At 35.3% G+C, this 11,620-nt stretch overlaps 1 protein-coding gene across 7 annotated transcripts in view; it reads left to right on the forward strand.

Moving 5' to 3' along the window:
* Positions 1 to 7,286, forward strand: part of SLC26A7 (solute carrier family 26 member 7) — a 142,988-nt gene extending 135,702 nt beyond the window's left edge. For all 7 annotated transcript variants that reach the window (XM_005563680.4, XM_015455017.4, XM_065519433.2 and 4 more), the window contains 3 exons: positions 2,932 to 2,986; positions 3,071 to 3,174; positions 4,232 to 7,286. In XM_005563680.4, coding sequence (XP_005563737.2) covers positions 2,932 to 2,986; positions 3,071 to 3,174; positions 4,232 to 4,267 — 195 coding nt within the window. In that variant the 3' untranslated portion in view covers positions 4,268 to 7,286. The remainder of the gene's footprint in view (positions 1 to 2,931; positions 2,987 to 3,070; positions 3,175 to 4,231) is intronic.
* The last annotated feature ends 4,334 nt before the right edge of the window (positions 7,287 to 11,620 follow it).

The raw sequence follows: 11,620 nt of genomic DNA on the forward strand, positions 1-11,620 counted from the left end.
CCTGCCTGGGGCCGATTGTCTAAACATGGTTGTTGTATATTTTTGTCCAGTTGTGTACTTCTTTGTGGAGGAGGGGATAGTCTTGTATTAGTTACATATCATGGTCAGAAAGTGGAAACCAGACATTGACTTGTAAAGGGTTCAGATCAGTATCCTTGAAAAGGTCTCATGTTGTGGACTTGTATTGTTTTCTTGTGGTGTAGTATACCTTGTGTCTCTATTCATTTATATCTTAAATTTACTTTGAAATGTCCAGCCTTTCAAACTCACGGTAGGACAAAGGTCAACATTAGTATTGCTTTCCTACGAAGATGTGGGTGGGAGTGTGTGGAGGGGAATTGCTTAGTATGTGGAAGTCACAGCATAGTCCCAGCTGCATCACACTAGCTGAGGTGTGGGGGAAATCATCTCACTTGTCTGGATCTCAGTTTATTCATTTTGTAAAAATAAGGCGGCGATTTTGTTTCAGAATTGGCAGATATTTCGAAAATAAACAAATTGTTTAAAACAATTAAGTTTAAGTATCAGAGGCCTGAAATCTAGTGGCTATTTTTAGCAAGTCGCCCTTTCTCCCCACATAATATGTTTTCATTTTCTTGTGGTTCACTATAAAACCTTTGCACAGTTGGACTTAGGATTCAACCTGAATACTTCATGTTTTCTTCTAGCTGAAACTAAATTGTAAACACATGGTCCCTCTTCACAGGAGGGCCTCTTGTATTCGGCATTTTTATTTACTCTGTGTTCCTAAAGTCTACAAGAGTCTCTTAAAGTTGCGTGTTTAAGGCTCTTCTGGGGTGCTCATTGAAAATGCAGTCTTCTGGGTTCTGATTCTGATCTAGGAGCTTCATTTTAAACACCCATAGGTGATTCTGATGCAGGAGGCTCAAGGATCCTATTTTGAGAAACACTAGACTAGGATTGTTTTTTTTTAAACTGGGAAAGGCCAGTATATGTGTGTGTGTGTGTGTGTGTGTGTGTGTATGTGTTTTGTTGTTGTTGTTCAATTGCATTTTAAATTGGTTTCTGAAATTATTAGCTTCCTTCTCTAGATATTACAAACAGGACTTAGGGTTAATAAAGAAAGCAGGAGAAATGATTACCTACTCTCACTGAGTTTAGGATCCACGGCTGACAATTCAGAGAAATTCAAACAATCTTGGCACTGGGCATGTTGCAAAAAGACTTATTTTTCATCATTCATCTTAGTGGTTTTAAAGATCTGTACACTGGAATGACAGGATCAATCAACTGATGCAATTTATTTTTAGATTGGCATAAAATGACATTCCCTTAGCCAGGTGTGTTGTATCTATATATACAAAACCAGCAGTTTTGTATCAGTTTGCCCTTTTAAATTTCCTTGTTATTCCTATTTTCTTTATTTCATTATGGTTACAGTAACAGCATGATCTATGTTAAGAATATAGACTTTAAAGATAGACTAAGCCTGGTTCCAAATATCATCCATATACTAGTTCTGTGATCTGGACTTAAGTGTTTACTTGCTTTTCTCTAAACTGGAAGTAGAAATACCCCCTTCAGCAAGTTGTTGTGAGGCTTAAAAATGATGTATTGCATATAAAGCACTTAAGAAAGTGTCTAGCAGTTAGGAAGAACTCAATAATGCTAGTTTCTATTATTTTTTCTCATTTTAAAAATGTCATTTCTTCAAGTGTAATTAATATCATTGCAACTAATATTATTTCTTAGTTCCAGCCACCCTGGAAGAAGGTTCAGAGTGAAGAGCCACAGCAACTCTTCAGTCCTTCATGGCTTCTTGCTTTCTAATAACACTCCTTGCATTGTTTTCTTAGTTGCTTTCACATTAGAAACATTCTCTTGGGAGTTGTAGGTTGAAGGAAGTGGGGTGACTTCTCTTTATTCTTTTACTTGGGACTTTGAGGAGGTCAGTGAACTGGAGATTATATTTATCAGCACCTACAAACCGCCTATAGCAATGTGTTTGTGTTTCACCGAGCTTAAGAAAAAGTCAAACACTGGGAGGTCACCTTGAATTAAATATTTTAACTTACAAAAATGGGAGCCATTTATTCAATGGCAAAGATGCAGTCCATGTTTTTTGCTCTTTTCTCATTTACACTCAGTAATGTATCTTCTATTATTTCACAATTCTCACATAGAAAGAACTTCTTACTACTGGAAGAATATGAATGAAATTTTGAATGTACAATGCACACTATTAGAATATATTGTAAATGAACCTTTCTATATTTTATGTGTAAGATACATCACTATTATATAATGAAATCCATCCCCTGGTAACTAAAATGCCTAAATTTACTTTTACGGAAGTTCATAGACTGACTTTGATTTGAGTGAATTTAAGATCAGAGCCTTTAATAAGTTGTTTCTGCTTGAGATTTTCTAGGACTTAAAAGATGCCAAACAAATGAGTCAGGATCTCTCATCTTGCAATCCTTTTAAAATGGAAGTTGAGTAATCAAACTTGGCTTGGATTATAGTGAGGTTCTCAATTTACCATTCATGCACAGGGTTTGTAGAGCACGTGAATATGTCCAAATTATTGTAAAATATTAAAGCAAGCAGTAGGTCAGCAGCTTTCTTCATTTTCACAAATGGGTCCTTGTTTTCTATTAAAAGAGGTTGAGAACAATTTTATATGATTCTTACAGGGCAGGAAAGTAACTGTTTTTACTTTTATTAAATGATGTGGAAAATGTAAGCAGTCAAATTTAGTTGCAATAAAGGTAGATGCCCTGCTGTATTAATCTTAGTCTTTTAGATGCTTGCCAGATTATGCCTGACTGTGTAACAATGCCTCCCTCTGGTGGTTTGACTTCATAAACATTCGCTTTAAAGAAAGTTTGATTTCTTCTGAAGCCCATCTTATTTCCTCCTGCTGGCTATTCTGAATTGACTGTGGGTATCCTATTTTAATTCTTCCAGGTTTACATGGACTGTAAAGGCAGGAGTGTGGATGTATTGTTAGCCCATTGTACAGGTAAGAACATGTCCCTGACTAACGTTGAATGTGATTCTTCTGCACTTCCACATGTATTCTTATATCACTTGTGCTTTCTTGTAGCTTCTTTGATAAAAGGAATGACGTATTATGGAAACCTAGACTCAGAGAAACCAATTTTTTTTGAATCAGTATCTGCTGCAATAAGTCATATCCATTCAAATAAGGTGAGTTGATTAAGTTGGCCTGAAGGAGTTATAAGAATATTCAGGATATAGAATCGAAGCTTTGCATCTTTTGTATCAGCTTATTACTCCATTGGCATCTAAAATCTATTAACAGTGCCCCCCCCACGCCCCCGCCCCAGCCCACTTCAGACCCTCAGATTTTTTATTCCAAGTAAAAGAATGTTTCCATTCTTTTTTTAGGCCAGTGATAAACTGTTGTTTGGTAACTTGGATTTTCCAACAATGTCACTGCTCTCGAGATTAGGTGGTTGCCTATCAATTGCAAACTGCTTACTCGTACAACAAATGCTTCTTCCAGGATCTACTGTCCTGGGGATTTGAATCCACCTTTCTCAAAAATAAAAACTCTAAATATGGCCTTAAAAGTTTTTTCTGCTCTGATATCTTGCCTCTGAGCTTATGTTGCCATCTTTGGAGATATTATTTGCAGAGTCTAGTGCTCACATGATCTGAAGTGTCAAAGTTATCTTACAAATGCTGGGCTTATGGTTTAGTTTTACAATTGTTCTTAGAGCTTTGATTTCCTGCAATTTTTCCTTGAGTTTTGAATTGTTTTGCCTTTCCTCATCCCTAGAATAACATTTGGTGCCTCATAGAGTCATCTCTATTGTATACAATCAGAACAGTATGTATTTACAAAATAATAACAACACTATTATTATATCTAACATATATTGAGTGCTCTCACTATATTACAGGAATATTCTAAAAGCTTTACTATGTTGTTTAACTGAATTTGCCATGACCTTATGAGGTAGATACGATAATTTAATCCATTTTTAGAAACAAGGAAACTGACCAGGGAAATTACACAATCTATAAGTGATAGAGTTGGTTGCAGAGTCAGCAGTTTGACGTTGGACCTGGAGCTTTGAACTGCTCTACGCTGATGTCTCATAAAAGGGTCATTTGGTTTTTTGGTTTTTTTTTTTGGCTTAGCTGGACAGCTTGCTTCAGTTACTACTGTTCTTTTACTTTGGTACCAATTTAGAGTTGAGTAAGTAGCACATACTTATTTCTTCCTCTTCCATTTCAGAATTTGAGCAAACTCAGTGACCACAGTGAAGTCTGAGACCCTTTTGTCTCAGTACAGCTCTCGTCTTTACCAACTGCCTAACGAGGCCATACGCTGGGATTTTGCACAACTTTTTTGTTGTTTAGAGCCTACAGATGACCTCTGCTACAATAAGTATGATGTAACTTGGTAACTGCATAGCAGTTGGAAAGAACTGCCAACTTTTTTCTCATTTTTGTTAGTAAGAAGATTCACTTAGTTATTTTATATAAAAATCAGTATGTGTTTAGTTTTAGTGTACTAAAGGGTAAACATGGTTTTATTTTATTTTACTATAATATTTTGTGCTGTTTTATTTCTATTGTGCTGTAAGTTGATGTTTAAAATTGAGAAATACTTTTGTCATAGGCAATTTTGAGCATTTACAAGCCATTTGTAAAATTTTAAGATAATCTGTAACTAATACATAAAAACAACTTAGCAAATGTGCCATTTTCACACAACTTCTCTCTGTATAGGCCTCTGAAATATCAATAAGGCTAAATATTACTTTACACAGTAAGATGTGAAATTCACAAAAAGTAAACCAAACAAAACAAATGAAAAACTGGAAATAATTCATTTCCATATCTTTCCATACATCCATTCCTGAAGTATTCAGGAATGTTTTCATAATCAAAAGAAACGGGTATCCCAATAAAACCAAGTTCTTGATGTTGGTCTGTTTTGCTCTGAATATTGGAAATGCTTAGGATCTTCAGACCCAGTACCTCTAATTTTAGCATTTCTACCCAATAAGAGGCTCTGTTTTCCACTGAAGTTTTGTTGGAGAAAGAGAATACGAAATTACACATTTTTAATTTTTAGATGAGAAAATACCACTAGCAGAATAGCTTTGTGCTATTCCAGTATAAGATGAACTGTAATAATTTTTAACTTTCTTATTTCAGAGATAATCAATATAATATGTTTATCTATATGCATATGGATGTATAGGTAGGTAGATCTTCATAGATTTTTTTTTCTTTTGTTAGAGGAAAGCTTAATGTGATTATCTGCAAACCCATCAAACCAACAGGATAATTGACAAATAAACGCCATAGGCTAGGCTGAACTGTATGTTATTGTTTTCATGCTTATACATATATTTTCAATCACGTACAAGTACGTAGAATTTCACATTTTAATTTAGCAGATTGATTTACCTGGGAAAAAATTACCACCTTCAAAGATAGGCATAGACACATAATTATGCTTAAGCTTTTAACAGCATTTTAACCGCTCTAAAATTTACCAGAGTAAGAAAAAGCTAGGTACTTTAAAGTGAGTTTGAGAAACAGGTTGAAAATAAAATTAAAATACCAGCCATTTAGGCACCGTCTCTGTCATCTATAAAAGTAAATTCTAGTGCCTGCCAAGTGATGGATTATAATGGTCTCTAGCAAATGTGTGGTAAACATTCATATGACCTTTAATTTTAACATTAAATTGTAGGTAGGGCAATGTAATAAAATGAAAGAGAATTAAGAAAGGTTTCAAATTCTTATAACATATCCAGCCATTTCAATTTTGATTGAAATGAACTACAAAGAATAGTGTTTCTCCCTATGGTAGCCTCAATCTCAATGAGTGAGGCCAACTCACATTCCCATTAAACACTCTTCCAAGGAAAAGCAGAAGTAATAATTGGAGGTAAAGTTTCCTTAGAGAAAATAATTTTATTCTGCTTTGTCCAATTAAATTATTCCATTGGTGGATGGTAATATTCACCATCTCTGATTCATTGGTCACTGGCAGGTAAGCATGAGTCAAGGAAAGTCAAAAAAGAAAATATATTTTGCTGTGTATAAATTGATATTTTGCTATGCAACTCCTATAATTGAACGTATATAATGCAGGCACTTTCTAATTTATTAGAGATTATGGATCAGGTCTGACATTAAAATCATAGTTAATTAATGGATGGTTTTTATAGTTTGTTGACAAAATGGACACAGTATTGTTGGAGTAGTTATATTTTAATGCACTTCAGTGTTCATAGTAGAAGTTTAGTGGATAAAACTTTAAGTCCAATAACTTGGGTGTCAAATGCTAATGTTGTATTCAATGTAAAGGAAGACCAAACCATGTACCTTATGAAGACCTTTGTTTTAAGACTTCCACACAACAAAGCTACAATGACTGTTAACCTGGAGGAAGTCTCTGGTATTGAGTTCTGAGAGCTTAAGAGGTAAACATGAGTTTAGACACACAACATTCTAAAACGCAAATGTTTATTTCGAAGCAGGTATTGACAACACAAAAACTGTATAGTGGTCTTGAAGCTGGATTGTTTCTATAGTCACACTGAATTATTTTTATGAGATTACCTTATTTTTATATATGACAAACTACTTGATAACAGTTATTATGGTAAAATAAAATTGGAAAAAATTAAAACTGACCTATAAGAGTGTTAAGGACCTAACAGAGTGACATATATAAATTAAGCATAAAATATATAGCCAGGAAAAGACTGTTAACATTACATTTATGCAAATTAAATGCCCATAAATTTCACCATTTGTCTTTCATTTTAAAGGTTATTTGCCCCCGATTATATGATTCAAGTGTTATAAGATTTAGCTTGAACTACTTTACAGTAATTTATTTGACAGATCTCTATTCTATAAATGTGTAATATAATGAAGAAAGAGATCTTTCTTTTTTAATGAAAACATTAATGTGTTAATATCCTGTATGGGAAATGCTTGACATTTAGTGGTTGCCAAAATATATTAGTATATTGTGAACATACATTATGCCTTAGAAATGCACATTCTGAATTCTGTGGGATGATAATCTAATTCAATATAGAATATGCTATTTGGCAATGAGTTTGTGGCCAGCTTTCAAATAGGGAGTTAAATGGTACTTTCACAATCCAAAGATTTTTAGTTAAAAATCATGTAGTCTAATATGCTGCAGTTATTTTTTATATTTTTCAATGCATTTAATTATCTTTTTAAAAATTCTTTGTACTAACTCAGCATGTAACAACCAATTTACATGGAAATAAATCAAAATATGATAACTATTATGCTTCAATGGATTTGTGTCTATTATTTCATAGTATTTACTCTCCTGCAAAGCAAATAACACATACTGTTTCTTGGAATGACCACAGAGTATTATGTGTTGAATATTCTTGGAAGTATCCATTATTCTTGGTAATTTGTTCTTACAAAATTTCAACCTAGGACTGTAAGATACTGTGCCTTAATTTATGGACTGCTGATAAGAATACTTTGTGCTACAAAACTACATTTAGACATACTCTTTCACCAGGTTTACATCCTTTGCATTCCAATTTTAATTAATATATACATTTTATTTTTTTATTTGATTTGGCTCTTCATTATATACTGTTGTTTGTCTTTCCTGACTTCCTAGGCTGAATTCAGTATTCTTCAGTCTATTAAAGGCTACTTTTCCAAAGAGTAGAAGCAAAGGAAGTCTTCTAGGTGTTAGAGATATGGCAGATAATAAAACAGAAAAAGAATAAACGCCCTCACAAACTTTGTTGTATCAAGGGAAAGCAAAATAGAATACATTTAAAATGCATTTATTGCAAGTTAGATGATGATATGTGCCAAAATGAAAATACATTAAGGAAAGATGATAGGAAGTATGGCAGAGGATAAAGTGTTGCCTTCCTACATAGGGTGGCAGTAAGGTGATTAATGGTAGTGTCTTAGTTCTGGCTGCTATAACATATTACCAGACTAGAGAGCTTATACAATCAAAAGTTACTTCTTAGTTCTGGAGTCTGAGGAGTCCAAGTTGAAGGTGCTAGTCAATTTGGTTTCTGGTGGGGGCTCTCTTCTTCAGTTGTAGATGGCCACCTTCAAGCTATGTCCTCATGTGGGGGAGAGAGAGTGAGAGAGAGAGAGCACTCTTCTTCTAAGGACACTCATCTTATTGGATCAGGGCCTATCCTCATACTGTTGTTTAACCTTAATTACCTTCTTATAGGTCCTGTGTTCAAATGCAGTCACTTTGAGGATGAGGGATTAAACGTATGAAGTTTGGGGAAACACAGTTCAGTCCACAACATTCTAGCCTTCACTAAATTCATGTCCTTATCATATGCAAAATACTTTCATTACATCCTAAGAGCCCCAAAGGTCCCGACTCATTCCAGTATCCACCCTCAAGTCTGAAGTTCAAAGTTTCATAAAATATCATCTAAATCATACATAGATGAGAACAGAAACAAGATAAACTGTTATGCAAAATTCCTCTCCAATTGTGAACCTATGAAGCCAGACAAGCTATATGCTTCCAAAATACAATGGTGGCATTGTCATAGAAATGATATCCCCATTCCAAACAGGAGAAATAAGAAAGAAGGAAGTAGTGATAGGTCCCAAGCAAGTCCAAAACCTACCAAGGAAAATTCCATCAGATCCAGACACAAAAATAATCCCTTTTGCTTTGATCCCCCACCTCTTTGACCCTCTGGGGTAGCAGTCCTGCCTCCAGATTTCCACAGGGTGGTTCCACTCGATTGCTTTGCAGGGTCTTCCCACCCCTAGAACTTCAATTTGAGGCTGTCTGCCCCATTAAAATTAAGGCAATGTCCCCACCCTTTGAAACCAAGGAGGCAGCATGGATGATCTCTGGGTTGCTTGTGGTGTCATTCTTTCTTTTCTTGAAGAATATCACATTACAGCTTATTAGCTCTATGGTGGTGTGCTGTAGAACCTAAAAAATCTGATAGCTCTCCTTCATTTTGTCCCATCTCTGTCTCCTTCAGTTCAAACTGGCAGTGGTTTGCTGACACAATTTTATCTCTATTTCTGGCCCCTGCTGAGGTGGCTAATCAGATTCATGGTTCACAACCACATTCATCTACTTATCAAATGGTTGTTTTGCCACACCCTTTGTGCTCTCTTCAGAACAAGATTTCTCATTTTATGCAACATGAACAGACTGATAGTTTACCAAATCTTCAAGTTCTTGTTACTTTCTTCTTAACAACTCCTTGTTCAATTCCCCTTTCCCCTCATACTTTACTAAAAGCAGTCAGGAACAACCAAGCCACCCCTTCAACACTTTGCCTAGAAATAATATCCTCAGCTAAACATCCAGTTTTATCACTTGTGTTTCTACTGTCCAAAAAAACAGTAGAACATAGTTCAGCCAAGTTCTTGACCAATTTACAACAAGGGTCGCCTTTCCTCCAGTTTCCAATAACATGTTCCTCATTTCTATCTGAGACCTCAGCAGAATGGCCTGTTATGACCATATTTCTACTAACACTCCATTTAGGATTACTTATTTATTCCCCAAGAAAATGGAGACTTTCTCTTTCCTTTTCTGTTTGAGCCCTCACCACAATCGCCTTTAAGTTCATGACAGTCCTTTCACAATAATCCAGGCTTTTTCTAGCATGCACCTAAAATGCTTCTTCCACATTTTTAGTTATTTGTTGCAGTAGTACCTCACTTCTCAGTACCAAAATCTGTATTAGTCCATTTGGGCTGTTACAATAAAATGCCATAAACTGGAGGCTTAAACAACAGGAGTGTACTTCTCTCAGTTTCAGAGACTACAAGTCCAAGACCAAGGTGCTGGCCAATTTGGTTTCTAATGAGGGCTTTCTTCCTGGCTAGTAGAAGGATGCCTACTCTCTGTGTTCTCAGGGAGGAGAGACAAAGAAAGAGCAAGCTCTCTGCTGTCTCTTCTTATATGAACACTAATTCTATGAGATCGGAGCCTGACACTTATGACCTCATTTACCTTTAATTACCTCCTTATAAATCCTATCTCAAATATAGTCATATTGGAGATTAGGGCTTCAATATATGAATTGTGCAGGGACACAATTCAGTCAATAGCAAGCAGTTATGCATTTCCTAGACTTTTAACAATTTTCTCTTTTTTCAAACTGAAAACCAGCCTTACTAGAATTGTATTTTCATTTACTGTATGTCATGCTTTTGTATTAAAAACATAATCATTGATCATGGTCTGGTTAAAACATTCTGCCACTAGAGACAGTAGGTTACATAGACATAACTAGCCATATCTGGCTACTCAGATGAGACTGTGGCCATGAAACAGAGTGATGTGTTCAGGAATGGGTTTGCAACATGCCAGTGGGGATTCAGAAACTGCGGCATATGGTGTTCTGGTGATGGTTCCTAATGATTAGCTATCTCGTTAAAGAAGATAGAATCGAACTAGCTAGGCTAGTTTTCTCTAAGTTATCATACTGTTTTAACAAAAATAACAGCATAGACTTGCTTAATTTCACCAGTTATCTCAGAGATAGGCACAGAACACAGTCTTATTGATAACTTTCCACTTGAGTTTTTGCTTTCTTTTGTTTTGTTTTGCTTTTTTTTTAAAAGAAGAATGCTCAGTTACTCCAAATTGATTGAGTTCTCCGGAACAATTTCTTTTAAAGTACTTACTCTTCAAAAATCCTTACTCTTTTTTTAATCGATTCAGCAACGGGATTTTTTTTTTTTTTTTGACGGAGTTTCTCTCTGTTACCCAAGGTGGAGGGCATACAGTGGTGTGATCTCAGCTCACTACAACCTCCGCCTCCTGAGTTCAAGCAATTCTCCCACCTCAGCCTCCTGTGTAGCTGGGACTACAGGCGTGCGCCCCCACATTTGGATAATTTTTGTATTTTTTAGTAGAGATGAGGTTTCCCCATGTTGGCCAGGCTGGTCTTGAACTCCTGACTTCAGGTGACAAGCCAGCCTTGACCTTTCAGAGTCCTGGGATTACAGACGTGAACTACTGCACCTGGCTGGAAATTCATTTTGATCAGACTTATCTCCTTTCTCTTCTATATAATAAAGACTATTACCTATAGTAAGTGTAGGAAGTTTTTCAGTATTTTTTTTTTAATTTGGAGCCTCTTGTTTTAAAGAGTCATTTAGAAATTGGCTCATTAATAAGTCCTATAAGTATCCATAAATTACAAGAACAGTTGTTACATTAAAAAATAAAATACTTTGATAATGAAATAAATAAAAATAAAACTAGAAATCTATCTTTATTTCCTTTACTGTTAGAGCTGCTTTTTAAAATCTTCTTGGTTTTGAAGCAATTTATGGACTCATAAGGCTAGAAAAGTGAGGAAACACAGAACATCTTTTGGACTGGCATGTGTCTTCCAGATCAACTTTCCTATTTAACGCCTCTCTTTCTATACTTCTTACACCTTGATTTATATCTTACAGGCTTCTCAAGCTTCCATGCTCCTTATTTTCTTAAATTTGTAGTTAGGGACCTATTGTTTAAATAAGGGTGCCTTTATTTATGCTAACAAAGCCTGAGAGAGAGCAGGAAAGGGAGAGAAGTGAACGCAATTTCTGTGCACTGAACAGATTTTGTGGGGAAAAATAAAGA

Source organism: Macaca fascicularis, chromosome 8 (assembly GCF_037993035.2).
Source record: "Macaca fascicularis isolate 582-1 chromosome 8, T2T-MFA8v1.1".
Classification (NCBI taxonomy): Eukaryota; Metazoa; Chordata; class Mammalia; order Primates; family Cercopithecidae; genus Macaca; species Macaca fascicularis.